This window comes from Trypanosoma cruzi, genomic scaffold (assembly GCF_000209065.1).
Source record: "Trypanosoma cruzi strain CL Brener 1047053517035 genomic scaffold, whole genome shotgun sequence".
NCBI classification, from domain to species: Eukaryota; Euglenozoa; class Kinetoplastea; order Trypanosomatida; family Trypanosomatidae; genus Trypanosoma; species Trypanosoma cruzi.
In genome coordinates this window covers 136,234-163,053 of record NW_001849510.1, presented here as the reverse complement: position 1 = coordinate 163,053, position 26,820 = coordinate 136,234, and the positions used below count along the sequence as shown (strand labels likewise).

At 49.9% G+C, this 26,820-nt stretch overlaps 8 protein-coding genes across 8 annotated transcripts, besides 33 other annotated features; all 8 read right to left on the bottom strand.

The window, feature by feature from the left end:
• Nucleotides 1–26,820: part of a sequence feature (heterozygous, non-Esmeraldo-like haplotype) that runs on past both edges of the window.
• Nucleotides 52–88: a sequence feature (T-rich).
• On the bottom strand, nucleotides 354–5,486 carry Tc00.1047053508741.210 (uncharacterized protein; the record flags this gene model as incomplete). Its single annotated transcript, XM_815960.1, has 1 exon — nucleotides 354–5,486. The coding sequence occupies one exon, from the start codon at nucleotides 5,484–5,486 to the stop codon at nucleotides 354–356; it is 5,133 nt and encodes a 1,710-aa protein (XP_821053.1).
• Nucleotides 1,674–1,704: a microsatellite.
• Nucleotides 4,279–4,373: a sequence feature (GA-rich).
• Nucleotides 5,679–5,729: a microsatellite.
• Nucleotides 5,819–5,863: a microsatellite.
• Nucleotides 5,931–5,952: a sequence feature (AT_rich).
• Nucleotides 6,189–6,218: a microsatellite.
• Nucleotides 6,437–6,457: a microsatellite.
• Nucleotides 6,461–6,491: a microsatellite.
• Nucleotides 6,551–6,571: a microsatellite.
• Tc00.1047053508741.200 (hypothetical protein, conserved) lies at nucleotides 6,602–9,370 on the bottom strand (the record flags this gene model as incomplete). The annotated part of the gene is made up of 1 exon (XM_815959.1): nucleotides 6,602–9,370. One exon carries the CDS (start codon nucleotides 9,368–9,370, stop codon nucleotides 6,602–6,604), a length of 2,769 nt encoding a protein of 922 aa, XP_821052.1.
• Nucleotides 9,949–10,593, bottom strand: Tc00.1047053508741.190 (hypothetical protein, conserved; the record flags this gene model as incomplete). Its single annotated transcript, XM_815958.1, has 1 exon — nucleotides 9,949–10,593. The coding sequence occupies one exon, from the start codon at nucleotides 10,591–10,593 to the stop codon at nucleotides 9,949–9,951; it is 645 nt and encodes a 214-aa protein (XP_821051.1).
• Nucleotides 10,653–10,704: a sequence feature (T-rich).
• Nucleotides 10,730–10,753: a microsatellite.
• Nucleotides 10,775–10,813: a microsatellite.
• Nucleotides 10,888–10,908: a sequence feature (AT_rich).
• Nucleotides 10,994–11,041: a sequence feature (T-rich).
• On the bottom strand, nucleotides 11,043–12,662 carry Tc00.1047053508741.180 (hypothetical protein, conserved; the record flags this gene model as incomplete). Its single annotated transcript, XM_815957.1, has 1 exon — nucleotides 11,043–12,662. The coding sequence occupies one exon, from the start codon at nucleotides 12,660–12,662 to the stop codon at nucleotides 11,043–11,045; it is 1,620 nt and encodes a 539-aa protein (XP_821050.1).
• Nucleotides 12,720–12,784: a sequence feature (T-rich).
• Nucleotides 13,100–14,677, bottom strand: Tc00.1047053508741.170 (hypothetical protein, conserved; the record flags this gene model as incomplete). The annotated part of the gene is made up of 1 exon (XM_815956.1): nucleotides 13,100–14,677. One exon carries the CDS (start codon nucleotides 14,675–14,677, stop codon nucleotides 13,100–13,102), a length of 1,578 nt encoding a protein of 525 aa, XP_821049.1.
• Nucleotides 15,167–15,649, bottom strand: Tc00.1047053508741.160 (hypothetical protein, conserved; the record flags this gene model as incomplete). The annotated part of the gene is made up of 1 exon (XM_815955.1): nucleotides 15,167–15,649. One exon carries the CDS (start codon nucleotides 15,647–15,649, stop codon nucleotides 15,167–15,169), a length of 483 nt encoding a protein of 160 aa, XP_821048.1.
• Nucleotides 15,740–15,773: a microsatellite.
• Nucleotides 15,952–15,974: a microsatellite.
• Nucleotides 16,005–16,094: a sequence feature (T-rich).
• Nucleotides 16,703–17,995, bottom strand: Tc00.1047053508741.140 (imidazolonepropionase, putative; the record flags this gene model as incomplete). The annotated part of the gene is made up of 1 exon (XM_815954.1): nucleotides 16,703–17,995. The coding sequence occupies one exon, from the start codon at nucleotides 17,993–17,995 to the stop codon at nucleotides 16,703–16,705; it is 1,293 nt and encodes a 430-aa protein (XP_821047.1).
• Nucleotides 18,209–18,237: a microsatellite.
• Nucleotides 18,687–18,724: a sequence feature (T-rich).
• Tc00.1047053508741.130 (uncharacterized protein) lies at nucleotides 18,762–25,736 on the bottom strand (the record flags this gene model as incomplete). The annotated part of the gene is made up of 1 exon (XM_815953.1): nucleotides 18,762–25,736. One exon carries the CDS (start codon nucleotides 25,734–25,736, stop codon nucleotides 18,762–18,764), a length of 6,975 nt encoding a protein of 2,324 aa, XP_821046.1.
• Nucleotides 20,849–20,919: a microsatellite.
• Nucleotides 21,706–21,761: a microsatellite.
• Nucleotides 24,848–24,893: a sequence feature (GA-rich).
• Nucleotides 25,950–26,001: a sequence feature (A-rich).
• Nucleotides 26,035–26,066: a microsatellite.
• Nucleotides 26,120–26,142: a microsatellite.
• Nucleotides 26,220–26,274: a microsatellite.
• Nucleotides 26,350–26,372: a sequence feature (AT_rich).
• Nucleotides 26,373–26,392: a microsatellite.
• Nucleotides 26,600–26,666: a microsatellite.
• Nucleotides 26,730–26,802: a sequence feature (T-rich).

The window sequence follows — 26,820 nt, the reverse complement described above, 5'->3', positions numbered from 1 at the left end:
AAAAGAAAACTCCGGACTCTCTTCTTTTTATTTTCAAACAATCGACCATCTAAAGAAAAGAAGAAGAGAACAAAAAAAAAAAAAAAAAGGAACAAGCATGCGTGCACACGTAACAAGCCCAGACGGGAATTTACACGGAAAAAAAAAAAAAAAAGATGTTTTCCATTTATCCTCCACAACACCCTTCTCCATCTGCCGCATTGAACCATGACGCTGATACGATACGTTTTTAAAACAAATAACCTTCACAATAAAGAGCAATGCGGCTGCTGAAAAAAAAAAAAAACACAAAATACTGAGAGGAAAACAATAGGGAGCATCTTTCTTCCCCTTTCATGCCAAATTACGCCCCATCAGTACAATAACTCCTCTGCGCACCGCAGAGGCCGGATGCCAAAAGCAAAGGCAGCAATAATCAGCAGCAAAACCCGCTCCGCTTCACGTCTTGATTGCTTTCGTAGCAAAATAGGAAACCGTTTGTGTTCATAACGCTCCTCGTATGGCTCACTACAATGTCCTTTACTCACACCTCTCCATTTGCTCTCGTCTTCGTCCATGGAGAAATCAGAGGATACAAAGAACCCCTTAAAGGCTCGTCGAAGCATTAACAAGACCATAAATAGTCCACGACGCTCTTCGGCTGTTGTGGCACGGCAAATCAAAATATCCATTCGCGAACGATTCATAAACGAAAGGCCTGCTTCAATGTAAGGCTTAAGATACCGCCGTTCACACTCCACGCTCGTACAGCACGCAAAGCAGAGATGTTTCTTTTCTTCACTCAGCTCCTGCCCCTGTGGCTGTGGGTGATGCACACAAGGTGTCACCTCTTGCGCATCCTCGGTGCAGCCTTGCAGGTGCTGAAATGGGCAACCTTTGACGTTTGGCATGGGGGCAATATTGTGTTCCTCCGCGTGACGCATGGCATGTAAGGCAAAACATAGTTTACGCCACTGTAAAAAAGAAAGTGCCGCAGGATGTAACACAAATATCGGTGCGGCTGCAGTAGAAAATTCCTTAGACGTCGTGTTTATTGATGCCTCCGCGCCTCGCTCGTTTGTTGTATTTTGTGTCAAGGCGGCAATAATTGTCATGACACGTACAAGTGCACAAGCCTGTTGAAGCAGCAATCCTTCTACCGGCGGGCCCTCCCACCGACTCTTCCCTGAATCTCGTGGCACATCTGTCGGCATGGATGAGACCAGCCATCGCAATGGCAAGAGGGAATTTACAGGGACATCCACAATCCTATCCAACATCCCCGCTGTGGCAGGACGTAATGACACGTCATTCGTGCAGAAAGTCGACAGGGGCAAAAAACGCCACGTGGCGGGCACGTCGGCGTCTGACAAGAGAGACTCCAATGAATGCTGGGCAAGGCGCTGCAGACAGGTATAAGGCGTAGACTGGACGCCTGCCACGACAGCAGAAGGAAGACGAGAGGACGACTCCCGCTCTATCGCATAGAGTGCGGTGGCAATGTACACAACGTTGCTGCAAATAAGAGAATGATGGCTATCCACATATGCATCAATCGCCGCCCACTCTGCTCTCCTAGCACGTACCGTATCGCTCTCTCGTGGTGTCCATATCGACAGGGAATTCATCAGTCCATCCCATATGTATGAAAACGATGAAGCTACTCTGCTCCCGCTTCCTTCATTCTGCGCCTTTTGCTGTTGTTGTTGTTGTTGTCGGTGTCGTATTCGGAGTTCTTCACGCATGGACGACCGCCGAAACACCGCGTCATCAATGCCACGGAAAAAATTCTCGATCAAACCAAACAACACAGCGCGGACCCGATTTGGTTCCACCTCATTCCGAAGCTCCAGTCCCCGTGGCCCATCAAAGTCAATGGATGACAAGCGCAGCAGCACACAGGAAATAACTGTAATGTACGTTGCTTCAAATAAAGGTGGAGGAACAGGAGATGAGAACAAATGACTACTTCTTGGGGCTCCAATACATGCAGAAGATGTTTTCGATGACGCCTGTACATCTTTCCCTACACGAAGAGCGTTATACCCACTGTGCGCAATCCTCTCCTTTTTGGAAGAAATGGAAAGAGAAGAGACCTCCGACTCGACGTGTGTCCCCTCCCCTCCCGCCAAAGACAAAGACGCATCTTCCACATTGCAGATAACTTCCAACGACTGTGATGCCCAACCAGCCCATGGGACGTGCAGCACAAAATTCTCCACAACATGCAACAAAATCTGGCAGCGGGAAAAGGCATCCCCCTGCTGAGGGTGTGGTAGATTCCTAAACTTATCCAACATCCATCGCGCCATCACGTCCTCGCGAGTGATCATAGGGGCAAACACACGGGAGATGTGGGATAATAACGCCTGCTGGGAGTTGCTTGCCAATGCCATGACTCCCATGGCAACCCGAAGAGTCTCCGAGAATGGCGTGGATGTCCAGATGGAGGAGGGGGAAGAGAAGGAGGAAGGAGTCATCCGCTGGAAAAAAAACTTCTTCTCTTGACCGGTCGTCTGAGGCGTGGTCGCGGCATCTGTGGGCAACACGTGAGTTTTACCACTCCGCCGCTCCCATGCCTCATGATCCTTCGCCCCTTCGATATGTGAAACGTATTGAAACTCCACAGAGCGGCCCAAGCGAAGTATGGCCGGCAGCATGGACTCATCGGGAACACAGAAGGCAATGCCCTGCATCACGCGGCCAAACGACGGCAGTAAAACACTCAGAAAAAAATCATTCACCCATAACCGTCTCGCGATCAATGAATCTTCTGTGACGCAGGCGACATTTCCTCCAGACGATTCCGTGGTGCCCGTTAAAGAAACGGTTTTGGTATCATCCTTTTCGGTATTACCCCCACAGTCACCTATGTCACCAAAATACGCCTGGTTATTCTCCATACACATTTGGAATGCCAAGAGAGTATCCGCTGTGGCGCTCATGGCATAAACGAGCATCGCGCCAATAAAGAAACGTCGCTCCGTGGCCGCAAGAACAGGGAATGGAACAACCCCAAATGCAACGGCATACGTACCAGACGGCGTAGCCTTAAGACCGTCCAATTCAATCCAGCAGGTCATCTGCAGCACCCTACCGAGTTCCTGCATCGAGGTACAAAAGGGTGCCGTGTCATTCACAAATTGACATGCGACCCCCAAAGAAAACATATCACGGAAGACGCAAAGATAATCCAAAAGAATCCGCGTATGCCACCAAACAAAACTACACGACTCCTCGTGTGGCCCTTGTTGGTCCAACACCCTGCCGGTGTCGCTCTGAACTGTATGTGGTGCATGTCGCAATGAGCTCTTTGCACTCTTGCGAACCAAGGACTTGAGTAACACAGCACGACGCAACCATCGTTCCCAGAGCATAACCTGTTGCCGCAACAACGCTGACAGCCAACGGATGTGCTCATTCTTCAGCGTCACACTCCCGTATTTGTAACAACACCGAAGAAAACTCAATGTTGTCGTGCAAAGTGCACTCGCCGCAATGTATTGCCGTTTTGCCTCCTCATTTGACTCACGGTCACCAGCCAAGCCCTTCCGCTCCGCACCAGAATCCATTCCATCACCCTGCCCGCCGGCATTCCCCCTCTCGTCCGCAAAACGGTCATTCGTATCTCTTTGAAGCAGAGGTGCATCCTCACCGCCTCTTCTACCCATAAGAACATTGGAGAGGGTAAACTCCGTGAGGCACAGAGCAAAATGTGAAATTTTCTTTGGAATTTGTTCGCCTGCAACGCAGCAACATGTCAAGAGGAGGTTCATGTAGTAGAAATCCTTCTCTTGGTACGGCACGGGGCGTTGGCACTCTCTCTGCTGATCTGACTGACATAAAGGTGTAAGGCAGAGGCTCCCCGATGTCTGAGAAACAAATTTCAAAACAATACACATGGCATTTACCAGCCAGCGGTGGTTGCTCGTGATAAGAGGATGTGAGCCTCGCTTCCGCATCAACTCTTCTCCCGTAGAATCAGAGACATCTGTTGGAAGCTGCTGTCGCCATTCATCCTCAACTGCACGAAGAATGGTGGCCATGTCACGCATCTGTTCAACGGTGCCGGAGCTCCCACAGCGACGTACACATTCCAAATACTTCAAGCCGGGTGTGTTGTTTCTCAACGCATCCTCCTCCTCCCTCTTCATCCCCTGTCCTCCGTGGTGGCTGTGGTTTCCATGACGGCCATTCCCAGGTGCATAAAAGTCATCCGATAACAATACAAGTCGGCCCAGTTCGGCCAGGGCAATGCATACAACAATCTCCTGCACGTGTTCCCATTTTAATGTTACGTCCTTCTCCTTCTCTTCTCCATCGACATGTTTCTCTTCTTTCCCCGTCTTACTCTCTTCCTTCTTCTTCGCCTCCTTTTCCACGTTCTTCTTTTTGGTGGTCTCATTCATTTGGTCTCCTTGCTTTTCATTGTTACATGGCAGCAGCCCCACCCCCACATTGCAGGTGTTCATTTGATTAAAGACCAATTCAATAATCCTTGACTGAAGTCCCTGCAAACTAGTATCTGGTAGATTGCCACACACACAGTTGCTGTTCATTTTCCTCCACATCGTGAGGGAATTTTGGCGGGATGATGGAATCGGCACACAGCGAGTGTGAAGCAACGGGGCCGGTAGTTTCTTTTCCGTCCGCCTCGCCAAATCAGCCCCTTCTCCCCTCAGTTTATGCCATAGTGGGAAATATATCTGTGCAAGACGTGAAATAAGAGAGATGAAAGCATCGCTCTGAACAAGACGCATGTCTGACAGTCCATTGTCGTCTTCCTCCTCTTTGCCCGTCTTCTTCTCGGACAGCTGCACTCGTACGATGCCGCCGCCGTCACGGTCATGACAACACCGATGAAATAAGAGAGCCATGACGTAACTGCTAAGAATTACACTCAGAAATCGGCCCACAGCCGGCACATTGCCGTGAAATATCAGCAAATTTAATAAAACCGTCAAAAGATCAAAATTCCAGCTCATCCGTCGCGAAAAATTACATGTGGAAGTTGCAACAGATGCAGGCGATTGGCTTGTCTCTTTCGCCACTATCATGGCGTCCCGCACCATCTCCATGAGGAGATAAAACTGCGGTCCTGAATAATGAGAAAAGTCTGCATTGCAGTCTTCTTCATTCGTCGCATCTGCCGATGTGTTCTTCGATGCCCCAAAGAACATGGACCAAAGGTGGTTGCCCACACCTTCACCGCCCCCTGTTTCCTCTCGCCGCTGCCTTTTTTGCTCTTCCTGTTTGTTGGGACCCACAGCGGAAATTTCCTCCATGGAGGCGTTCCTTCCCTCCGTGTTCTCGTCGCTGCCGCTTCCGTCGGCGCTCTCATGTGATTCGGTGGACGGTAAGGCAGCTTCTGCGGCAGCAGAGACGTGCTTCAGTGCGTAGCAAACAATTCGCCTCTCCCACGGCCGCACAAGACCGGTGCCAACGGCGCAAAGGACCTCCGCACGCTCCATGGGAATATGAAGCCCAACGCCGTCCTCGCATGGCATGTTGGTTGTGGGGATATCGACAAAAAAAAAAAAAAACGAGCAGACGGAAGGCGTAGAGTTCCTCACGTTGTTTTTAAACACACTTCCACACACACACACGCCAAGAAAAACTAAAAACTAAAAAGACTGACGCGATCGCGCAGCACGCAATGAAATGAAGAAAGTGAAGAAGAAATAGGATGACTGTGCGTGTGTCTCTCTGTCTCTCCGTCTGTCTGTCTGTCTGTCTGTATGTATGTATGTATATACCCACGACCGGCTGCAGTGCTGCTGCTGCTGGAGGCAAATTGCCAGCACAACGCACCTTTCAGCACGTCAGGCTTGTAGGGATTAAAAAAAAAAAAATTTCTTAAAAAAAAAAAAGGAAAAAGGAAAAAGCATCGATATGACAGAACTCCAGCGGTAGGCGCAACAAACAACAAATAAATAAAAACGGTGTTAAGGAAAAAAATTAATAATAATAAAAGGAGATTTTACAAGCCCGTGCAGCTCCGTTTCAAGCAGCCACCACTGTACCACCACCACCCCACACACACTTTTCATATGAACGATATGGACAGAACGAAAGGGGAGAAAAAGAAGAAAAAAAAAAAAAAACACATGCAGATGTTATCAAATGCTGCCAGAAGGATACGCCAGCCATAATGCGCCCACCACCCGCCACCAACACCACCCTCAACTAAATTAGTGTAAATACGCAACAAGAAAGAAAGAAAGAAAGAAAAAAAAAAAAAGGGGGGGGGGGGAAGAAGAAAAAGGCGTCCCTGGAGCAATCAATATCGATGGTTCCCGCATGTGTGTGTGTGTGTGTTCTTTTTTTTTTTTTTTGGGTTCCTGAAGGAGGGGGGAAGGGAGACGTCGTTATTATTATTTCTTTACTACCGTCCTTTTTTTTTATTTGTTTGTTTGTTTTGTTTTTTGAAATGTACAAGATGTCACTTGAATTCGACCTTTTCTTTTCTTTTCTTTTCGTTTCTCTCTCTCTCTCTCTCTCTCTATCTATCTACATCTCCGTATAAATATATACGCATCCCTCCGTCTTGCATCCCCTCTTTCCCTCCTTCCACACACACACACACACACACTCTCTCTCTCTCATTGTTTTCTTCTTTCCATCACTCATACAGCAACTGCTGAAGAAGCAACAGTCCATACGGAACCATCATCTCATTGGACTCGTTATCCTGACAACTGTCCTCATGTAACGATGGGATTTGAGACGGTTCATCACGCTGCACCCTCGCTGCGATCGGTTGCCGCATATTTTTTAAGTTTTTCTCAAGCATACTGCGATCGATGCCTGCACTGCGGTTGCATTCGCTGGGCACAGTTGCATGGTTGCTCATGGCATGGGAATCCCCCTGCGGTAACGTGGAAGCTGCAACGGCGGTTGTCGCAGACGGAGTTGACGTTTTCGCCGTACCATCGCCCTCTTCGTCGGCGTGGCACAAATTCAAGAGAAGGTAGTCGTTTTTCAACGGCAATGACGTCTCCTCCGTTGGGGTCCTTCCCACAAACTCCACTTGTCCTGAACTTGACAAGATGCCAACGTCACGCCTCTCGTTCTCGTCCATTTGTTGAGTTGTCGACTGCGCTGCCACCTCAGAGAGAGGCAACACAGAACGAAGGGTGGTGGTCGTCGTTGTTGTCATCGTCATTGGGGCAACAACAATGTCATCCAGCCAGCGAAATGATGGGGAGGATTCCTCACATGGTAGAAATGGTGATACCGTAACTGTCGCGGCAGAACCCACGGAAAAATCCGACTGCTGCTGTTGTTGCTGTTGTGGTGGTTGGTAGTAAACACGGTTCTGTTGTAACAATGGCGAAGTTATAGGGTTTACAGGCACTGGATCTGTTACCGTTGCAGGAATATCTATAGAGATTTTACCCTCCTTCCAAGAAACACCCACCGTGTCTCCCTCCTTTTCCCGCACATGTTCCTCAGAGCAGATGCTCGTAACACCCAAAGGAAGGGCCCAGGATAAAAATGACGCCTCCTCCGCCCGAGAAGGATGTGGTTTGGCACAAGAAGGACTCCCTGTCTCTGCACCCTGGTGAAGAGGATCTGTGGTGTCAGATGAAACAACATTGCCAGAGGTAGATAATATGCCCATATCATTCTTCACATCCATCCGTAATGAGACAGCTGTATTGTCGGTAGTAAGAAGCAACGATTCATTTGTCGGTAATTCTGTGTTGGAAAATAAAAACGAAGACGGTGTCATTTTGGGAAATGGCGGCGATCCGGATATTTTCGGTGCTGTTGTGGAAAGGGAAACATCAGAGGAGACATGTGGAATTTCTTCTTGTCCTCTGTTCGTCGTGTCGCCTGCACCCAAAGAATCATCCATGACTAAAAGAGATGGCACATATTCCGTCGTTGGGGGAAATACAACACTTCTTCCTTCTATGCCTTCTGGTGTGAAGAATCCTTTTTCTAGTGACGACTCCGCTGCAAGCCATTTTTCCCCCATGACTGAATTTCCCTCAGCAGCTGCTGTTGCTGCCGCATATGCATTCGGCCCCGCGGCAACAGACGCAGCTGAGCAGGAAGTCACATTCCCCTCCTTTTCAGAGGCATCTGCTGCGTCCACACCAATAGTTTCCTTGCTAGATACACCAGTGACATGACTTGTGCGGTATCCTGCCGGTTCCTGTGGAGGCTCCTTTGGCATGATGGCCTCTAAACGATTTCTGAAGCTTATTTTCTCCTCCTTCTCCTCATGAACACTTGTCTCCGTTTTCTTCCGTTGGAATAAATGTGTTGCAAATGCATTGGAAGCGTGCAGTGTTGGCACTTCATTAGGGGATTTAACCCCCGCCGCCATCACCTCTTGCGTCTGCCGTGGGTGTGGTTCTTTTGCGTGGCGGCCTGCCGCATTCCCGGGACTCCCACTCCGTGATATTTCCTTGGATGACATTCCCGCCACGCATGATGGAGGCGCAAGGAGACTATAACTCTCCTCCCCCATAGGAATCGTTGCAATTGGCAGAGGCGGTGAGGTGGAACGAGGTGCGGACGCCATGTCCCCAAAGGTAGTTGTGCCGTAAACCAGAGGAGATAAGGGGTCACTATCACAAATAGGGATAACCTTGACGTTAGGATCCTTCACGTGGTCCCTCTCTTCACCATCTGCCCCATCAAGAGACACATTCATTCTTACGCCAGCATGCATCCGGTCTGAACTCACGTCGATGGCAGCAGCATCCTTCGTTTGCCCCATCGCCCCCTTCTCTGCAGGAAACTCATCCTTGTGTCCCTTACAATCTATCTGAAAGCCTGGGAGAAGTTGTTGCTCCTCTTGTTGTTGTTGTTTGCCCTCCTTTACATGTCTCTGATGAGTGTGTTTATCGTCATCCACGTGATGGGCCCTATTCGAGTCAACCGAGTCCGTCCCCGCAGACGCCGAAAAAGATTGGTGCGTCAAAGAAGCGTCGCCACGAAATAACTCCTCCTCTAATGCAAGAGAGCGAATGCAGCAACGAACAGCACACTCCAAATCGATCTGTTGTGATTCTGCCACAGACAAAATGGCCGAAAAAATGACCTGCAAGTATGCCGCAGCCGTACAACCATCGTCACCACCACTGTTCGATGTGGATGAAGTGGTTTCTCTCTTTGGGTATTCGCCGCTCCATGTGGAGGCGGCGGAGAGAGACGCCAGACAGTCGGCTGCATATAACGCCCGCTGAATGGTCACAAGAGAGTCCTGATGATTGCTCCCAGCGTTATCGCCGGCATTCGTGTTGCTGGAATGAATGCTGTTGTTTTGGATGCACGTGGAACTGTCGTCTTCACTCGTTTGAAATGAAAAGAACATGTTTGCTTGCGTCGCACTAAGCCCTTTGCGGTCATGTTCACACTGCAGGTGGCCAGACATCCCCACCAACAACAACAAAACTCGTCTCCTCCCCTAACGTCCCACACACACACACAAACACAAAGAAACAAGAAAAAAAAAAATAGTATGAAGTGACTTATGAATCAAAAGACGCACACTCCCGCGTTGCGTCGTGGTAAATCCCCCCTCCTGTCGTGCTCGCCCCGCACAAGTACAAAATTAAATGCCGCCAATGCCCTCCGTCAACTGTGTGTGTGTGTGTGTGTTGCTGTTTTTGTTGCTGTTGCTTTTCCTTTCTTTTGTTTCCCCCCCTTTCCTCCTCCTACAAGTGACATGGATGAATGAATGGTCAACATAAAAAAAAAAAGTGAAAGAAGTCGTGAGAAAAAAAAAAAACATCCGCACGCGGTGAGACGCATGCAGGCACGCACGCATGACAGCGTGAAGACGTCATGGATGTCCCCTCCCCTTTCATTAAATCATCGCAGTTACTCGAGTCTCATGCGCATGACACACACGCAACACCATCACTACCGGCAGAAGCATTCGTTTGCCCCGGCGCCACCTCACACGCAAGCTCCGCTCTCGGTCGCAGCCACTCAGGACACAATTGAACTCTATTCCTCCAGTTTGCGTCGCCCCACGTCGGGAGTCTGCGGCTGCAGGAATGCCATCGTCCCGTTCAAATGCCCCTCAATTGCAGCAAACGGATTTTCCTCAAACGATGGAATCTGCATCACCTGATCAAACAGTGCAAGCTCAGCCTTTGCCGTCTCCATCCTCTTCTCCGCAGCCTTTTTTCGGCTTTGGTGCTCTTCACGGGCAACAAGTTTCTCGGCGAGCTGACGGTGTTGATTCCGCTGACGGTTACCGCCAGCAGGCCTTCGTGTAACGCGCTGTTCGTCATGTACGATGGTTGTCGCGGTCGATCCTCTTCCGGGTTGGCTGCCACGCGCCCTGCCTCGCTTCCTATTCCTGACGGTGCTTTTCATGTCTGTTTTCGCAGCCACCAGCGGTCTGTCCTTCTTTGCCCTGCGTCGCAGCCGCAACTTCCCCTGCGGCGTGTCACCCACGGCCACGGCAGGTGAAGCATGCACCCCTACGGTCATTTCGACATTTTTAATACTATTCGTCTGAGGGCTGCTGGTCTTCGCGGGGCCATCTGCGCACGGCTGCTCTGCATGAGAGGAAGTCCGGGCTGCCACTGCTGTTGTCTTCTTTTTCAGCGGCCCACGCTGCAAACGGGTGGAACGATTCACCATGTAATTTGATATAAAAATTTTATCTGAACGTGTAATCACACGGCAAGTTGGGTGAAGACAAAAAAAGAAAAAAAAAAAAAAAATCACATGAAATAAAAGAAAAAAAAAAAACGCCTAACCAAACGAAATAATCATAATTATTATTATTATTGTTATTATTCCGTGGTTGGATAATACAGACAAAAAAAAGAAGAAGAAAAAAGAAAAAAAAAAAAAAAAACCCCAGCAGCAATGACGCCTCTCCCCCACCTCTATCTTATGGATGCATTGACCTCCATGCATGGCGTCCAGAGCAAAAAAAAAAAAAAAAAAATAGGGAGAAAAGTGCACGTAAACACTGTGAAGAATTCATCCCACACACACACACACACAATAAATAACAGTGCGGATCTATCGCACCAAAAAAAAAAAAAAAAAAAAAAGAGGGATAAAATAAAAAACAAGAAAATTCACGGCAGGAGACGCAGCAGGCCATATTTCATTGCTTCCGCGAGCGCATCGGCTTTCGTCAAAATCTGCCGGCCACGCAGCGGGCGTGAGGATCGCGGAAGCGGAGCCCACACCCTCGCCAGCCGCACCAAGTCATCATCACTGCCCAACAGCCGTGTCAAAAACTTTGACTTTTCATCCGCTCCAAGCGCCGTCCCTGCAACGCAGTAATACAAAATTGTAGAGAGCACATCTTCCTTCGCATTACGTTCCTCCCGCCTCGTCTTCCTCCGCCTATTGGACTGCTGTGACAACTCCCTGCTGTGATCATTCGGTGGTGACGGCTCCAACATGGCCCTCTGCAACGACGCCCTCGCCCAAAAGAAAGATGGCGCCCTGTGTCCCTCACGCCTGTCGGAAAAAAGGATTCGTTTTGCCTCGAGTGTCATGGACGTTGCCGGATTAGTGGATGGAGAGCAGCTCTCGTGAAAAAGGGTGTGTTGTGGGCAGCATACCCACTCGTAGTGCTCCACGCCCAAGTGATACCGCAGGGCGAAGAAGACACTCTCACGCCAGGGGTCAATGATCCACACACCCACCGCACCGCGGAGCACACGACACTCTGCAGTCATCCCGTCCTCCGTATTTCTGTTGCCTCCTTTAGCATCTTCCAGTCGCTCCCAGATGCTGTGGTTAGCCGCGTCGCGGTTGTTCCGTCCACACCTTGTCACGTAATGCATTGTCGATTGTCCGAGGGGTTGAGAAAAAGATTTTATGAAATCCACGTACTCGCGCAACGTCAACGATGACACAGAGGGGTCAGGCAACCCCGGAATGTGGTGCAGCACACCTACTCGCTGGCACCATACAGAACGCGTTTTAGAATCAGGGCAACGTATAAGAAGGACCGTGCGGTCATGGTGCAATCGATGACACGTCTTACCAGCAACATGCATGAAATCCAGAGGCAGTTCAGCCTCATTGTCATTATCACCGCCCCCGTCCATGTGCGCCAGGCTCGATATCACGCTTGTTTCGCCCGGCAGAAAGCAAAAGGGAGAAGGAACCATCACATCATACACCGCGGCTGTTGTGTGCACCACTCCCGACGATGAGTTGCGGCCCATTTCGGACGCCGGCACATGCCCAGAACGGCGAAGCACAACACGCTCCCATGGCACCTGGTGACAACACGCCCTTACACCATCAGGCACACCTGACAAACCCCCCGACAACGCCGGCATCTGCCCCTCGTGAGCGTCTGAATGTCCCACACGACACGTCGCTCCCTTTGAAAGATCCGCAGCACGCGGGACCGCGGGAAAAATGAGCTCCAGCCGCCTCAACAACGTCGCTGGGGTTAACACAACTTCACTGCGGATGCATTTCGACTGCCGAGAGGACTTTGAGCGACGCCATTCCACAAGGGACGTTCCAGCACCGAAGCCGCCTCGTGTTGGAGGCGCACCCCCGCTCCCACGGCCACCCACAGAAATTGTGAATTTGCCACGCACCCCGTATGCCGCATTGCCTCCTCCAACCACCCAACACTTCACACACACACGACGAACAGACGCAGTCGGCGGAAACAGTGGAGAGGAAAACCACACGTCACGCAAAAGACACGTACAAGCATGCATCAATTGATGGTTCACCCTTTTTACAGAATCTAAATAACGTGCCAGCCAACTGCGCGCAAAAAAGAAAAAAAGAAAAAAAAGGAAAGAATAAAGAAACAACAAAAAAAACGAAAAAAGGGAAATCAACACACGGCGACAACACAAGAGACACCTGCCGTTTAAAGAAAACACACACACACGCTGAATGCGACACGCCTGGACGAAGGACGGCCGTCAAATATTAGAAAAAAAAGAAAAAAGTCGTTATTTTATTCCAAACCCTCTTCCTGTGCATAAAGCACTACTCCGCCTTACATTCTTAAACAAATAAAACAAGACGATCCACCTGCCTTAAATTTTAATTAGAATCTTAGCAGTTTAGCTTAGAGGGGGGGAGGGGGGAATAGGAGCCCTCCTAGCCCCTGTGTCGCTGCATCATTGCAACGTGCGGCAACGGACTACAGGTGAGCACGAATTTTTGCGGCTGCAGGGACAGCGGCGGGAGCCTTGCCGGCATACCTCTCCTCCTCTCCGGCCAGGAAGCGTCTCATCCGCTCCTCCACGCAAACACCAGCATTTCCCAGCGCCTCCGACACAGGGAAGTGGTGTGGTGTCAGAGACAGCAGGTGGACACGCGGGATGGCGGCAGCAAGCGCTGCGTCCTTGTACTCCTTCTTCTCACGCATTTGCTCATGCAGCAAACGCCGCACCTGCTCCGCGTCCCGATAGGCAGTCCTGCCACAGATCACCACAACATCCCCCAACAGCTTCTGGCCAACGCTTTGGCGCCGCATATTCTCCACCACCACCATCTGCAGCAGCCTTCCCAAAGTCTTGTTGAAGCGAATGGTCTGCTCGTCAAAGGAACCCTCGCCGGTGATCATGCAGTCGCAGCGTTGAAGTTTCGCCGGAAGGTCCAGCAGCTCCGCGACAACATCGGTACCGGTCATCCACTTCGCCCCCACGACGTAGCGGAAAAAGCCACTCATGCCACCGGCGCCACCACCGCCAGGGGTGTGGCGAAGAGCCTCAACGCGTTGCTTCATATTATCCTCGCTGGCCTTCCCTCCGTGAAGGTTGCTCTGCACAATCGCAGCGGAAGCGTTCAGCATGCCATGCTCCAGTCGCGACAGCACACGCTCACGGTGCGTCTTCTCCCACGCCGAGTCACACTTCTGCGGGCCAAATATTGCCGTGGCACCGTCCGGGCCAACCAGCGGGTTGGCCACATCGCCAATCAGACGCACCTCCTTGCAGTACGGCGCCGTCCTGGAGCCCCCCGCAGCGCAGAAGAACATCTGCCGGAACGCCGGTGTGAGGCGTGCACCCGTGAGGCGCTCCAGGTCGCCACCAGTGAACGGTGTAGTTAGGGGCTCCGAGCCGCCATCCTTGGCCTTCACGAGCATCTCAACACCAAGAGCCTGCAGCGCGCCCAGCCCACCGTCATTCGTGGCACTGCCGCCAATGCCGAGGAACACCGTCACGCCGCCGTCAGCACCAGGGCCATCCTTGCGGCGGTGCTCCCTCGCAACATACTCCACGGCGTACTTGATGATCTGACCCACGCCATAGCTCGTCGTGCGGAGCGGGTTCCGCTTGGCCTCGGGGATCATCGGCAAGCCAGACGCAACAGCCATCTCCACCACAACCACGCGGTTCGCAACGTCACACGCAAAATGCGGTCGGTATTCGCCGCCGCTGTAATTCAACGGCTCGCCCAGGGGGCCGAGAACAAGCGGCGCCGGCGCCGAATCGCAGGAGTCGGTGGTGCCGGCAGTCGGCACATCCACTCGGGTGAAGATGTACGGCGACGACAAGGCCGAGTGGGACGGAAAGAACAGGCTGTCCAGCAGGCCGGCGCCACCATCCGACATGGGGCAGTGCACCACCTCCGCCCGGGCAGAGCCGCCCTTCTCAACACAGCGGAACGCCCGCTCAAGGGCAAGGCCAGCGTTGCACGCGGTAAGTGTCCCTTTAAAAGAGTCACAGCACGTGAGCACGCTCTCCCAAGAATGGCGCTTCATCGATGAGGACATCTAAAATCAATTATCAAACAATTAATTTCGTTTTATTATTGTTGCTTCCGCTGATTTTCGTGTTGCTATGAACCCTCGCCACAGGCACGTCAAGAAGGCAAGAAGGCAAGAAGAGTTGATTACAGGCAAAAAAGAAAAAAAAACAAGAAGGGGCCAAGTACGACGCCATACGCGTGTAAATGCGGCAAAGAAGGGCCTAGGGAGACACGCCTCGGAAAAATAAAAATAAAAAACAACTACAGAGAGAGAAAGACAGACACACGCTCGCAGTTAGTAATAATAAAAGTAGCTTGTGACATTCACAACCTCGCTGAGTGGCAAGGATAACTTGCACTGTAACGCAATCAAATAATATACACAGCCGAGACACTTGCAGCATTCAAAGGAGTGGACGGAGAAGAGGGCAAAACGGTGACGTTGATGTTGTCAGCGTTATTTTCGTCATCTTCTTCCTTGCCATCACCTTCTCCAGTTATCCTCTTTCACCTATCACTCATCATCATCTTCCTCGGTCTTTTTCCACATTGCGGCGTCCCCGCCCTCCTTCATCGCGTCCCGTACCTCCGCAACGGAGGGAATTTCGTCCTGCAGTTGCTTGGCTGATGGCAGGATACGATCCAATTCAAAGGCCGTTGGCATCCCGTCGTCATCGGCCCTCGTTTCAGCGGAGCCCTCACCTTGCGCGGTGGCAGCTCCAAAGAGCTTCCGGTTCCTTTCTGCCAATGCAACGTCGTCCGCGTGCAGCTGCGATTCCCTGCCAACAGAAAACCCCTTTTGATTTTTAAACAACGACCGACGGCTCCAGTACATGATCTTGTTGGCGTCGCCTAGCGCAGCGGACGCCCAAACCCGTGCACAGCCATTCCAACGGGCATGTCTACACAAAGACGCGGTGCTGCTGACAGATCGGGCGGTGATGAAAGAGGGGGAAGCGCCGAGTCGTCTGAGTGCGTGGCGCGTGGGGATGAGCATAACTTGAGTGAATGGGAGATGACAAAAAACCAAAAATGCCCAGTCGCTGCCCTACCGCTTCCCATAAATCAAGAAAAGAAAAAAAAGAAAGTGTGCATGTGTGTGTGTCTGTGTGTGTGTGTGTTCATTTGTCTAAAAACATCACAACAACGCAAGGGCCCCATCGCTAAAATTCAGAGTACACGTGCACGCAGCCCCCGTGGCATGCCTCCTGGTAAACAGGAGAACCAAAAAAGGAAATACACACACACACACACGCATATATTTATATATTCATTTGTTTATTCAGAAACAGTGAAAGGAATAAATAAATAAATAAATAAATTCGCATGTGTGGTGTTAAAATGAAAGGCTCAGAAATAAAAATAAACAAATATAAAAAAATAAAATAAAAACAGAACATCCCCAATTCACAAAAAAAAAAAAATAAATAAATAAATAAAAAACGGGCATAAAACAAATTTGTCCATCAAACAACGTGGAGAAGACAAAAAAAAAAAAGCGCATCGCCACCACCGATGGCCCTTCACTTTTTAATTCCCTCCACGACACCCTCCTCCTTCATACCTCCCCTCTCGTCACCGCGGGCCCACGACGATCGCAAACATCCCCCCAACCCCTCCTTCCCAAAGCCTCTTTTGTTTGTTTTTTTCTTTTTTTGATTTTGTTTTATTTCGTTCGTCTTCCGCCCCGTCCCTTTCGCCGTTTTCCTCATGTTCCTGTTTGCTCACTGCTGCTTTCAAGCAGAGTACAGCCGTCGTCCGTGCCGTATATAACGTGTGATTGATAAAACGCTGCGGTTTGTTTGTGTTCCCCCTTTCCGCCGGTCGTACGGCTGTGACTCTCCTCCACGTGTCTCCTCTGCCCGCATTGAGGCAATGTATGCGGAGCACACCCATTTCATTTATCCCGTCCGGACCCCTTTTTTCTTCTTTGTTTTTTTTTTTTTTGGCTGCTGTTGCATCAATCGGCAGGAGGAGGAAAAGAAAATAAGTGCCATTGCAGAAATCCGCAGCGCAGCGCCCCTCCGTCGCTTCCTTTCTTTTTTGGTCGTCAAGGCAGCTCCTTGCTGTACACAAGCCTGCCCTTCTTGTACACCGCCTCAATCGGGGGATCAACCATCTGGTACACGACATGCTCCCATCGTGGGGCATGCAGCAAAACGACATCGGCCCACTTGCCCACCTCAAGGCTGCCGCAGCGATCACTCATGTTCAAACTGCCCGCCGCGTTAATTGTCGCAGCAACAAGTGCCTCCTCCACCGTCATGTGCATCAACACACACGACACATTCATCGTGTGTGGCATAGACAAGGAGTGTGCATTGGGGCAGAAATCGCTGCCGAGAGCCACAGGGACGTGGCCATCAATAAGTTTACGAGCAGGCGGTGGGGCAATGCGAAGGACATATGCCGTCATGGGGAGCAACACGGCAAAGGTCGGCCTTTTGCTCATGCAAGCAATGCCCTCGTCGCTAACGTGCTCCAGGTGGGAAACCGCCTGTGCCTCAAGCTCGCCGGCAAGCTCACCCGACGCGACGTATGACAGTTCGTCGCCGTGAAAATTAATTATTAGCCCTGATTTTCTTCCAGCCTCCAACACACGCCGCGACTGGTCATGGTCAAAGACGCCAAGTTCGCAAAAGACGTCTATATTCTGCACATCATTCCTCCCCTCGGCACGCTCCTGCATGACTGCGGGTAATTGCACTTCAACGACGTCACGCACCGCCTCTTCCGCCGTCTTTCCTTCCGGCACCGCGTGGGCCCCGCAGAACGTGCTGACAATCGTTAAGGGGCCCTCATCATTTGCCTGCTTCAGCACACGCAGCATCTTCAGCTCCGTATCCCGCTCGAGCCCATACCCGCTCTTTCCCTCAACCGTCGTTGTGCCAAATGACAACATGCGCTGCAGCCGCCTACGTAGCAGCGCCTTAAGCTCCGCCTCGCTTGCGGCCCGTGTGCAGCGTGTGGTAAAGCCGATTCCACCACCCGCGCGTTGCACATCCATGTAACTGGCGCCATTGAGTTTCATCGTAAACTCGTGGGCACGATCCCCATCCCATACGGGGTGCGTGTGGGCATCCACAAAACCCGGAAGCAGCACTTTCCCCTCGCACGGAACGGTGTCTGTGACGTTGCACTTGTTGGCCGTCACGAATGCCTGCACCTCGTCGTTTGTGCCAACAGCCGCAATGTTCCCTGTGGTTGTGTCGACAAGAAGGGAGCCGTGAGGAATGACAGCAATGCGATTGCTCTGCTCTCTTCCCGCCACATAACGTTCCCCACCGCAGACAACCTGCACCACCTGCTCGGCGTTGTGGAAAAGTAACATACCCCTCAGCATACTCCTCGTTGTGTCCTCCTCTCCCCCCCCTCCCCTCCTTCCTGCGGGTTGCTGTTGGCTAAAAGGAAAAAAGGAAAAAAAAAAAAGAACTATTGTTATTGTAATGTCACTATAAATATTTATTTCCCTAATGTCGTTGTGCGTATGTGAAAAGAACCCTTTTCAAAGCGATATGCCTTTGCGTGCTTGCAGCACAAATCATGAGAATCATTGAAAAAAAAAAAAAAAAAAAAAAAAGGAAACAAGCATCAATCCTTTTAAACAGGAATACATATAAAAATACAGAAATATATACAATGTATGCGCAGATCCATATGTATGTATGCGCATGCGTGCATAAAAGCAATCGTTGAATTAGGAATAGCAGTAGCAGTAACACGACAGTGAATCCTCTGTATAAATCCGCATGCATTTACGTGTGGGTATCTGGGTGTAAGTATACCAACACGTAAATGCATGCGGCAGCAGCATGTCAGGGCAAAAGCCCAGAAAAAGGGGTATATAAATTGGGAAAAAGAGGGGAGGGAAGGAAGTGTGATTGGATGGAGGATGTCGTCGTTGTTTGTTTTTTCTTCTTTTGTTTGTTTCGTTTTCCATTTTCTTCGCAAGGACACGTGCTCAAACACAAAGAAAAAAAAAAAAGAGAGAGAGAGTAAACATCATTCATTAAAATGACGTAAATTCCGTGTATAAAAGGAGACAAAAGGAAAAAAAAAAAAAAAAGAAGAAGTGTTTATACATGCAGTAAAACTACCCACATTCATGTTCAATCTTCCTTAAAGAACGGGTCAAGCACGACAGCCATGGCTGCCTTTGCTCTTCCCATCGCAACCATGCGCCCAAGCGGTGTTGCGGCAAGCATTTTTGGAAGGATTGCCATGACGGCTATTGCCGCTTTATTTTCTTCCATTTCCTCTTGTGTGCGGAAAAGCCCACTGTCGCCCGTGTCACGCCGCTCCGAATCCGCCTCAGTCAATGTCAGTAAAGATAAAGCACCTTTCAGCATGTCTGGTTCTTGTCTGCCGTCGTTTGTCGGCCCTGCAAAAGATGTCTGGGTAGGGGACCGTAACAGTTTCGGAAAGTTTATATCCGTTGAAAATGACAATGGCGTGGCCACAAAAGGTGCAATCTCATGCCTCACTTCATTCACACATCCTTCTGCTTTCGCCATTCTGGAAAATTCAGTGGCTTTCATACTGTCGGGCCCCTTATAAGCATAACTACCCGCAGAAGTATTCGTAACTGTAGAAGTTGAGAATGGTGTGCAAGAAAATACGGGTATTGTTGATGCTGTTGTTGCGGCATTAGTGAGGAAAGGTTTACTATTACTAATTTTGGAATTAGTACAGGTATTCCTTTTGTCACCAATATTCATAGCAATCGGAAAATTCATGTGCCTTCGTTTTTGTTTCCACCACCATTGAAATGGTAAAAAAGAAGATACAAATTCCGTTTCAAGAGGGATGCTCCGTTCATCCCCTTGCTGTATGTAAGGTCCAGGGTCCAAGGCGGCCATAACTTGCCGCTTCTGCTCACACAACATTGAGGATTGAGAGAAAGTCCCCATAGCAACGTTCCCCTCAAGAGCCACTTGTTGGGGCGTCATGGATGTGTTCATGACAAGGTGAGAAAACAACATACGCCGTTGAAAATGGGGCGCATATGAGGGCTGTAACGCAAGGATGGGAGAGACACTATCACTGTAGCCGGTCGAACTGTGCGAGGGCCTTGCCGCAGTGCGGTCCGTGGTGACGCCGCAACACAGCGCCTTTAGAATAGTCTCCGACAAGACCGTTTCCTCCGTGGGTGTCGCAGATTCGCGCATGAAGCGTGAGGCGTGCAGTGAAAAGAGGCCCAAATCATGACTCAACCGCGGCGCAAACGAGACCACCTGCTCATGCAGCAAAGACCCCAGGGATGGCTGCTGGCGCAACAACGATGCCAAGCCCACCCCATCAAATGCACCGCAGCTTTGCCCAGCAATAAATGTACGCGTGGGAAAATGATGTAACCCCTCACGTGCGATGTATTCCACAAGATCGGACGAAGGCGGCATCCCAAGACGCTCTAGCGCCAATGCAAGTCTCTGCCCAAAAACCCAGCGTGTCAACAACACTTCGGACGAATCTCTCACCGCCTTCGAAGCCCCTTCAACGCAGCCAAGAGCCGGATTCAACGTCAAGGAAGCCTCCGCAGGAGAATTAGCCAACGAAGTAGAAAGAGGAGCATTTGTAATACGCACTAGGGCATTTACGACCGATGCGACAGCTGCATCGTAAAATAATGCCAAAAGTTCCAGGTATGGCGCTGTACCTGGGGCCGACGTCGCACAGGCCGTCAACAACGATGCAAACAAAGACTCAAAGGCGGGCATCAAAAAGCGTGACTCTCCCACTGTCTCTAAGCTACGAGGTCGTGATCCCCCAACGTGATGCTGCCGCTGCGATTCCTGCTCCATTGATCGCTGCATCCCAGCGGAAGATAACCGCGATGCGTGTCCATTGGGGCATGCCTTCAATAAAACACGAAGCTGCTCCAGCACGGCTTCTAAAAACGGCATCCCACAGGACAATCCATCAAAAGGTACTCGTTTCACCCGCTCAAATGACGGTAAACCAACGAATGGCGGTGATTGTGATGCCGCGTACGGCGCTGCACTGCCTGTTTGAGGTGTCCCGCCGCCACTGGATTCCGTTTTCTGTGCATGTGGAGGTGTCGCATACGAAAACTTAACGGAGTAATTGTCGCTCCTCCATATGCCTTTTCGGAGGCTTGAACCGGCAGACACACGAGGATTTGTTGATGATAAATGGCTAGTAGGGTTTGTGGCAATATGAATGTCTCGTACAAAGCTGTTGTTGTTGTTGTTGTTGTTGTTGTTGTTGTTGCTGTTGCTGCTGCTGCCGTTGTTGTTGTTGTTGTTGCATACGCTGACGTTTTCGTTTGAACTGCAGGCAATCGTTTCATTACCCACAAGGGTGACTGGAGAAAATGCAGGCAACGATATACGTCCCACCGGGGCCAGTGAAACCAAAGCACATGAGGGAGCGGAACGCATTGCGTTGGCTGTCACGCTGGGGGAATTGTTGCCCTGATTGTTCCTAAAAGTATCTTTTATCCAATGAAGCAGAGACGTGCCCTTTGAATGGGTGTCATCGTCCAACGTGTAGTAAGATGTAAACAGCAGTTGCAAATGCGGGGCCTTGCGCAGTAAACGTGAGGGCGTAGGATGCGTACAGATACCGTGGACTACCCACCATTCAGGAAGAGTGTTGTGGCACTGCTGTTTTGCGACGACTGCTCCACGAAAACTCATTGAATGCACCAGAAGTGAAGAGAGAATGGCTGCCTTTTTCCCCCCTTCTATTTGACGTCGATTTTGCCTGGTACGTCGCTCCATAGACCGCATCATAAAGCGCGGTGATGCAACAAATGGAAATAAGGTGTTGCTTTTAAATGGATCGCAAAACGCGCAAGGTGGATTTCTCTTAGGCCAATGCGAGGGTGATTCCGATACCGATGCTGAATGAATGCCTGGTGTCGTTTCTCTTGTGAGAGTTGGAGTGGAAAGAGGTGAGGATGGGGCGATGTTCACTCCCAACGGTACACTCTTCTCCCTCACACAACCTGTGTACTCAGAACCTAACCCACAATGGCATGATACACCACCAACAGATGTCGCAGGCATCATTTCCGCTTCTTCTTCCTCATACTGCTGCTGTTGCTCTCGTTGTTGATGATGTTTTTGCCGCTGCTGTTGTAGCTGGCGCCAGGCATTATAAAAAGAAACCACCTCACGACGATAATGCACCTCTTCCGCCTCAAGACCCGCGGGGTCCCATATTGGCAAATAGACATAGCATGGATTACATACACCCACAGAAGCTGTATTGAAAGTAGATGCGTCTCGCCTAGATGTGCCGTCTTCCGTCATTTCCTTCTTCCACACTTGTACTAGAGGCCAACGGCATGCAGCACGTGTACGTTCATATGCCTCACTAATGACTAACGTTGAAATTAATTCCACGGATATTTCCCGCCATATATCCATGGAAAGATAAGTGGAAAAAATCTTTTCAAGCTGCGCATCCCGCGCCGCCCATACCTCCTCCCACCCCAGATGCGATGACGCAGGCAATTGGGAGCGGGGGTTTGACCTCGACGCGGTTTCATGACGGCAACTTGGTGAAGTTGATGACAGTGGAGAAGATGGAATAAAGTGATCGTCGTCACCCTCGCGTGATGGCTTGAGATGCGTAAGAGCGACATGCAAGGCAGAATACAATGGGGCCGGTTGAAGAAAAGTGGCAAAGATGGCGGGATCCATGAGAGTGTCGTCCTGTGCGGTGGGCAGTACATATGGCGCAGGTGAGGCCCTCTGTGTTTGTATTCGATCGCCTAAACTGGGTGAATCCGACGTCTGGCATGACCACCCAAAGTACTGAACGATGCTCCCATCGTTGATGTAGCAATTCCCATCATTTTTCCCTTCTTCTTCTCCTTCTCTTCCTTGTGATGGGGAAAAAACGCCAGTCGTAAACAACTCACTCGCCCGTTCACGACACAATCGACGACGTATTAACAAACGTCGTATAAATTCCCACACGGCGGACGGGTGAAGTGAAACCTCAAAAAGCATCGCCGTGCCGGGTACATACAACCAATGGCCAAATGGAACCGGCAGATACGTCACCAGTGGTGTGGGAGCAGATGTGGCCGTAACATTGGTGTTTATCATGGTAAAAAGTGCCTCTCTCCTTAATGAAGCCGGATGATTCAATTGTACTCCAAATAAATAACGCGGTGGTGTATCCTTATGATGCAAATCAACATAATGAACAAAGACACCAGGCAAATAAATCACAATCATACCCTTCATAAATAGAAATGTCACACGCGTGTCATACGTGACACGGCAACGCTCTTCATATGTGAGTGGAATGGTGACCTTCACCGCATCCACTTGATTACGAAGTGCCGTAATCATGCAAAGTATTACAGGTGGACCAATTTCAATGGTTGATGCGGGGGTCACCGCCGTGCGTGGTCGCGTCGGCGGTGGTACTTCTTCTCCACTAGATAGCCTGGTGTCATATCTCGACATTCCAACATGCACGTCACCGTCTGGTCGTAATTTCAACGGGTTATGTTCCCTCACACTCCGGTCGTTCCTGTCGTCAATGCCGTTGGTAGCGCTCGTTGACACGCGTGGGGAGGTATCCAGACCCCACTTCGACGTCTCCGTCGACATATCGACCACAGCCAATGGCAAGGTGCAGGAGGAGACGGGGTAGGAGACGCGTGAGAGGAAGAGCTGCTCACACAAAACGGAATCCCGAATTCCATCCTCATACTGCACGGGCAGAAGATTCATGTGAATACGCGAAAGAGTGGAACAGCACGCCGTGCCCCACGGCTCCAACAACGTAGCCCCACCGCCGAGAGCCGCACTGCGATGCACATCACATGAACTGCCAGAGACACCAAAGCCACGCTCCACGGCAACTTGCATCGTTATTGCCGCATCCGCGGTATCATCATGCCGTGTGTGGTAACTTGGAGTGGCGGTAGTGGAAGAAAAAGACACCGTCTGACGCCGCCGCGGAAGATTTCGCTCAAACTCACAGCAACGCCGATCGGGATGTCCGTTGAAGACAACGATACGCAGCTTATCGTACGTTTGAAAGGCCGCCCAAAAAGAGAGCCTCTGAGTCACGGGATCCCAGTGGTGCCACTGCGGGTAATGCGCCAAGCTCCATTGCGCGGCCGAGCGCACCTCCAACGTTCCAAACCGGCCCGCACCGGCGGAGGCGGATGACCCCACTGACCGCTCCTCCTGTCGACGTGCATGTTTCTGGTGGCGTTTCCCTCCTTTAAGCTCTGCGAAAAAAAACGCCCCTGGATTATTCTTCGTGTCTCCCTCCTGTACATACGATACCTCCTTCACCTGTAGGCCTTGCTTGGCGTAGTCACAGGCGGAGATCCAGTGAAACGTGGTGATTAACTTTCTTCCTTTCTTTTCCTTCACAAGATCGGTTTTTTTGCGTTTTAAAAAATATCCCATCTGACAAAAGGCATTCGCTGGAAGCGACATGACGGCAATTTTCGCCTCATCGCAGAGAGGCGTATCATCGTGACCCACGGAAACTGGTAGCAGTGCGGGGAGGGATGAAGGCGGTCGCCCAAGAGGACCATCTTCTTCCTCAATTCTCTCTTCTTCCTCCACCCCCCCGACACTCGCTTCCTCTGGACACATTGCAGCAGACTCCCTTGTGCCACTACAACTACTGTGAGATGTCGCGGATTTAGTTCGTTTGAAAACCGACGCCGCCACCGGTGCGGCTGCTGTCGGGGCACACTTTTGACGTGCGGGGAGTGGGACACTTATTTTCTCCGTCACGGTTGCCTCGTAAAAAATATCCGTTCCAACAACATGCAACCATACAAAGTAACGGTATGGGGCCAAACTCAACGCCTCCTCTGTGACAGAAAAAGGAGGAGAGGTATTATTCATAGGAAACGTCCTTCTATTAGAAGGAAAGGCAGAAGTAACAGAAGCAGAAGCCGAGGCAGCGGCGGTATCCATTTGCTTTTGTTGACGCTGCAGAAATCGTCGAAGGCTCGCAAAGGAGCGTCGTTCGTGTTGTCGCCCCCCATCTGGCATCGCTACCGACGCCAATCGTGCATCCAACCGCTCTGTGAAGGACAACATCAGCCCATGATGAAACGCCTTCGGTACCTCCGCACACAACCGAGAAAATCCCAACTCTCCAACCGTATTATTATGACTGTTTCCATCCAACACCGTCTTCAAGGCCGAAAATGCAGGCTGCTTCATTGACTCACGGACTCCCTTTTCCTTTTCTGTCATTCCTCCCCTCCTCCTTCTCCTTTTCTTCTGCATTGTTGCAACTGTGGTTCCTGTTAAAGTTGGCATGCATGATGGTGACATTGTCAGACTTGCCTGCACAATATCCAGCACACCTGCACGGAGCAGCAACAGCGTCCGGTCAATAATTTGAAATGAGGACGATGTCGATGCCGCAGTGGGAGATGGAACAGTGCACCCCGCCCCACACCACATTGACTGTGTCTCGCTGTGCAGTTGATCCCACAGATACTGCAGTAAGAGATCCGGATCCCGGTCCGTGTACTCCGCCTCTAACTTTAAAAAGGGCGGGGACTCCGTTTCGTTTGCATCTTCACCAGGCAACCTGCTGCTGTGCGTCTCATCCTGAGCATCATCCGGGCCGTAGAAGGCACACCGTACCGCCTCAATGGATGTGTCCTTCCCATTACAAGAGGCAACAAGGAGTACCATGAAATATACCACCGATAACGTCTCCCCACCCTCGCCCCCATCTAATTCACCGGCTGAAGATGATGGCGATGATGCCGATGCCGCTTCTAACGCTGCCGCATCCAACGCACCCATTTGCTCCGACCGAATGAACGCCAACACTGCCTCTTGAAGCGACCCTAATGTATACGAGGAGCCAATAAACTCCATTCCTACAAGTCGCTCAAAATAGAAGCCAGGAGGAATTTCACACCCTTGCTCCACTTGCATGGAAGCACTCCCCATCGTGCATGCCCCTGGAGAATAGAAACGGGGTGAGCATGTAGAAGAAAATGTAGATGACTTAGAAGACCCTTGAAGCCACGCTGGTGGGATGCTTAAACATGACTTTCCATCACCCCCACACCGCAAAGATGCCTTTGCCGGAATAAAATGCAGCATATAGAAGATATATATATACACGCACGCACAGACAGACAGATGCGTTCTCCTTCTCTTTCTCTATGCTTATATTTATTTATATGCGTGTGTGAAGGCAACCCGAGGAATTCGTACCCTTCAAATGTGGTGCGGTTAATTTCAACAACAACAACAACAGGGACTTCCAGCACCACCTTTTAAATGGGAATTTCCCCCCACCCACTCACCCACCCCTTTTCTTTTTCGTTGTTTTTTTTTTTGGTTTTGTTTTTTGTTGTTGTCTCTTGTGGCTGTGAAAGGAGAAAATAAACCAACTGACAAAAAGAAAAGAAAAGAAAAAAAAAAAAAAAAGGATTTGTTTTTACAATAAAGAAGGAGGAGAATAGGGAAAGAAAGGGGGGCAGAAAAAAAAAAAAAAAAAAAAAAAGTACTAAACGTACATGAAATCACATAAAACTCCAACATGTAGACATCCAATTCAACAGCAGAAATAAATTTCAATAAAAAAACAAAAAAAAAAAAAAAAACAGCACACAAAACACAAAACACAAACACAAAACACGGACGCCAATTAAGCACCGGTAATGAAGAAAAGAAATGACATATCCATAAGATCTACTACACATGTACACTCATTTATTTTATATAAATATATATATAAAATAAAATAAAATAAATATATACCGTGTGTCAACAACAAACACAAAAACCAGAAAACAAATTGAGTTTAACTCCATGCAGAAAGAGGAGGGGGGGGGGGGGGGGGGGTGAGGACCAAAAAAAAAAAGAAAAAAAAAACCGTTTTCTCCAAAAAAAACATGTGGCCAATCAACGCCATCACATCAGTCATCATCAAACTTGTCATTCATTCACCCCTTCCTGAATTTTGTTTTTTTTTTTTTTTTTGTTTTGTTTTGTTTTTTGTTTTTTTTGGTTTTTGGTTTTTCTTTTGTATTGCCTACGCGCACAATCGGCCATTTTGATGCAATCGACATCCATCCATTCATCCCGGAGAAAAGAAAAGAAAAGAAAAAAAAAAAAAAAAGCAATCAAACAAAATGTATAAAAAAAAAAAAAAGAAGAAAAACGTATAATTTTACCCCCT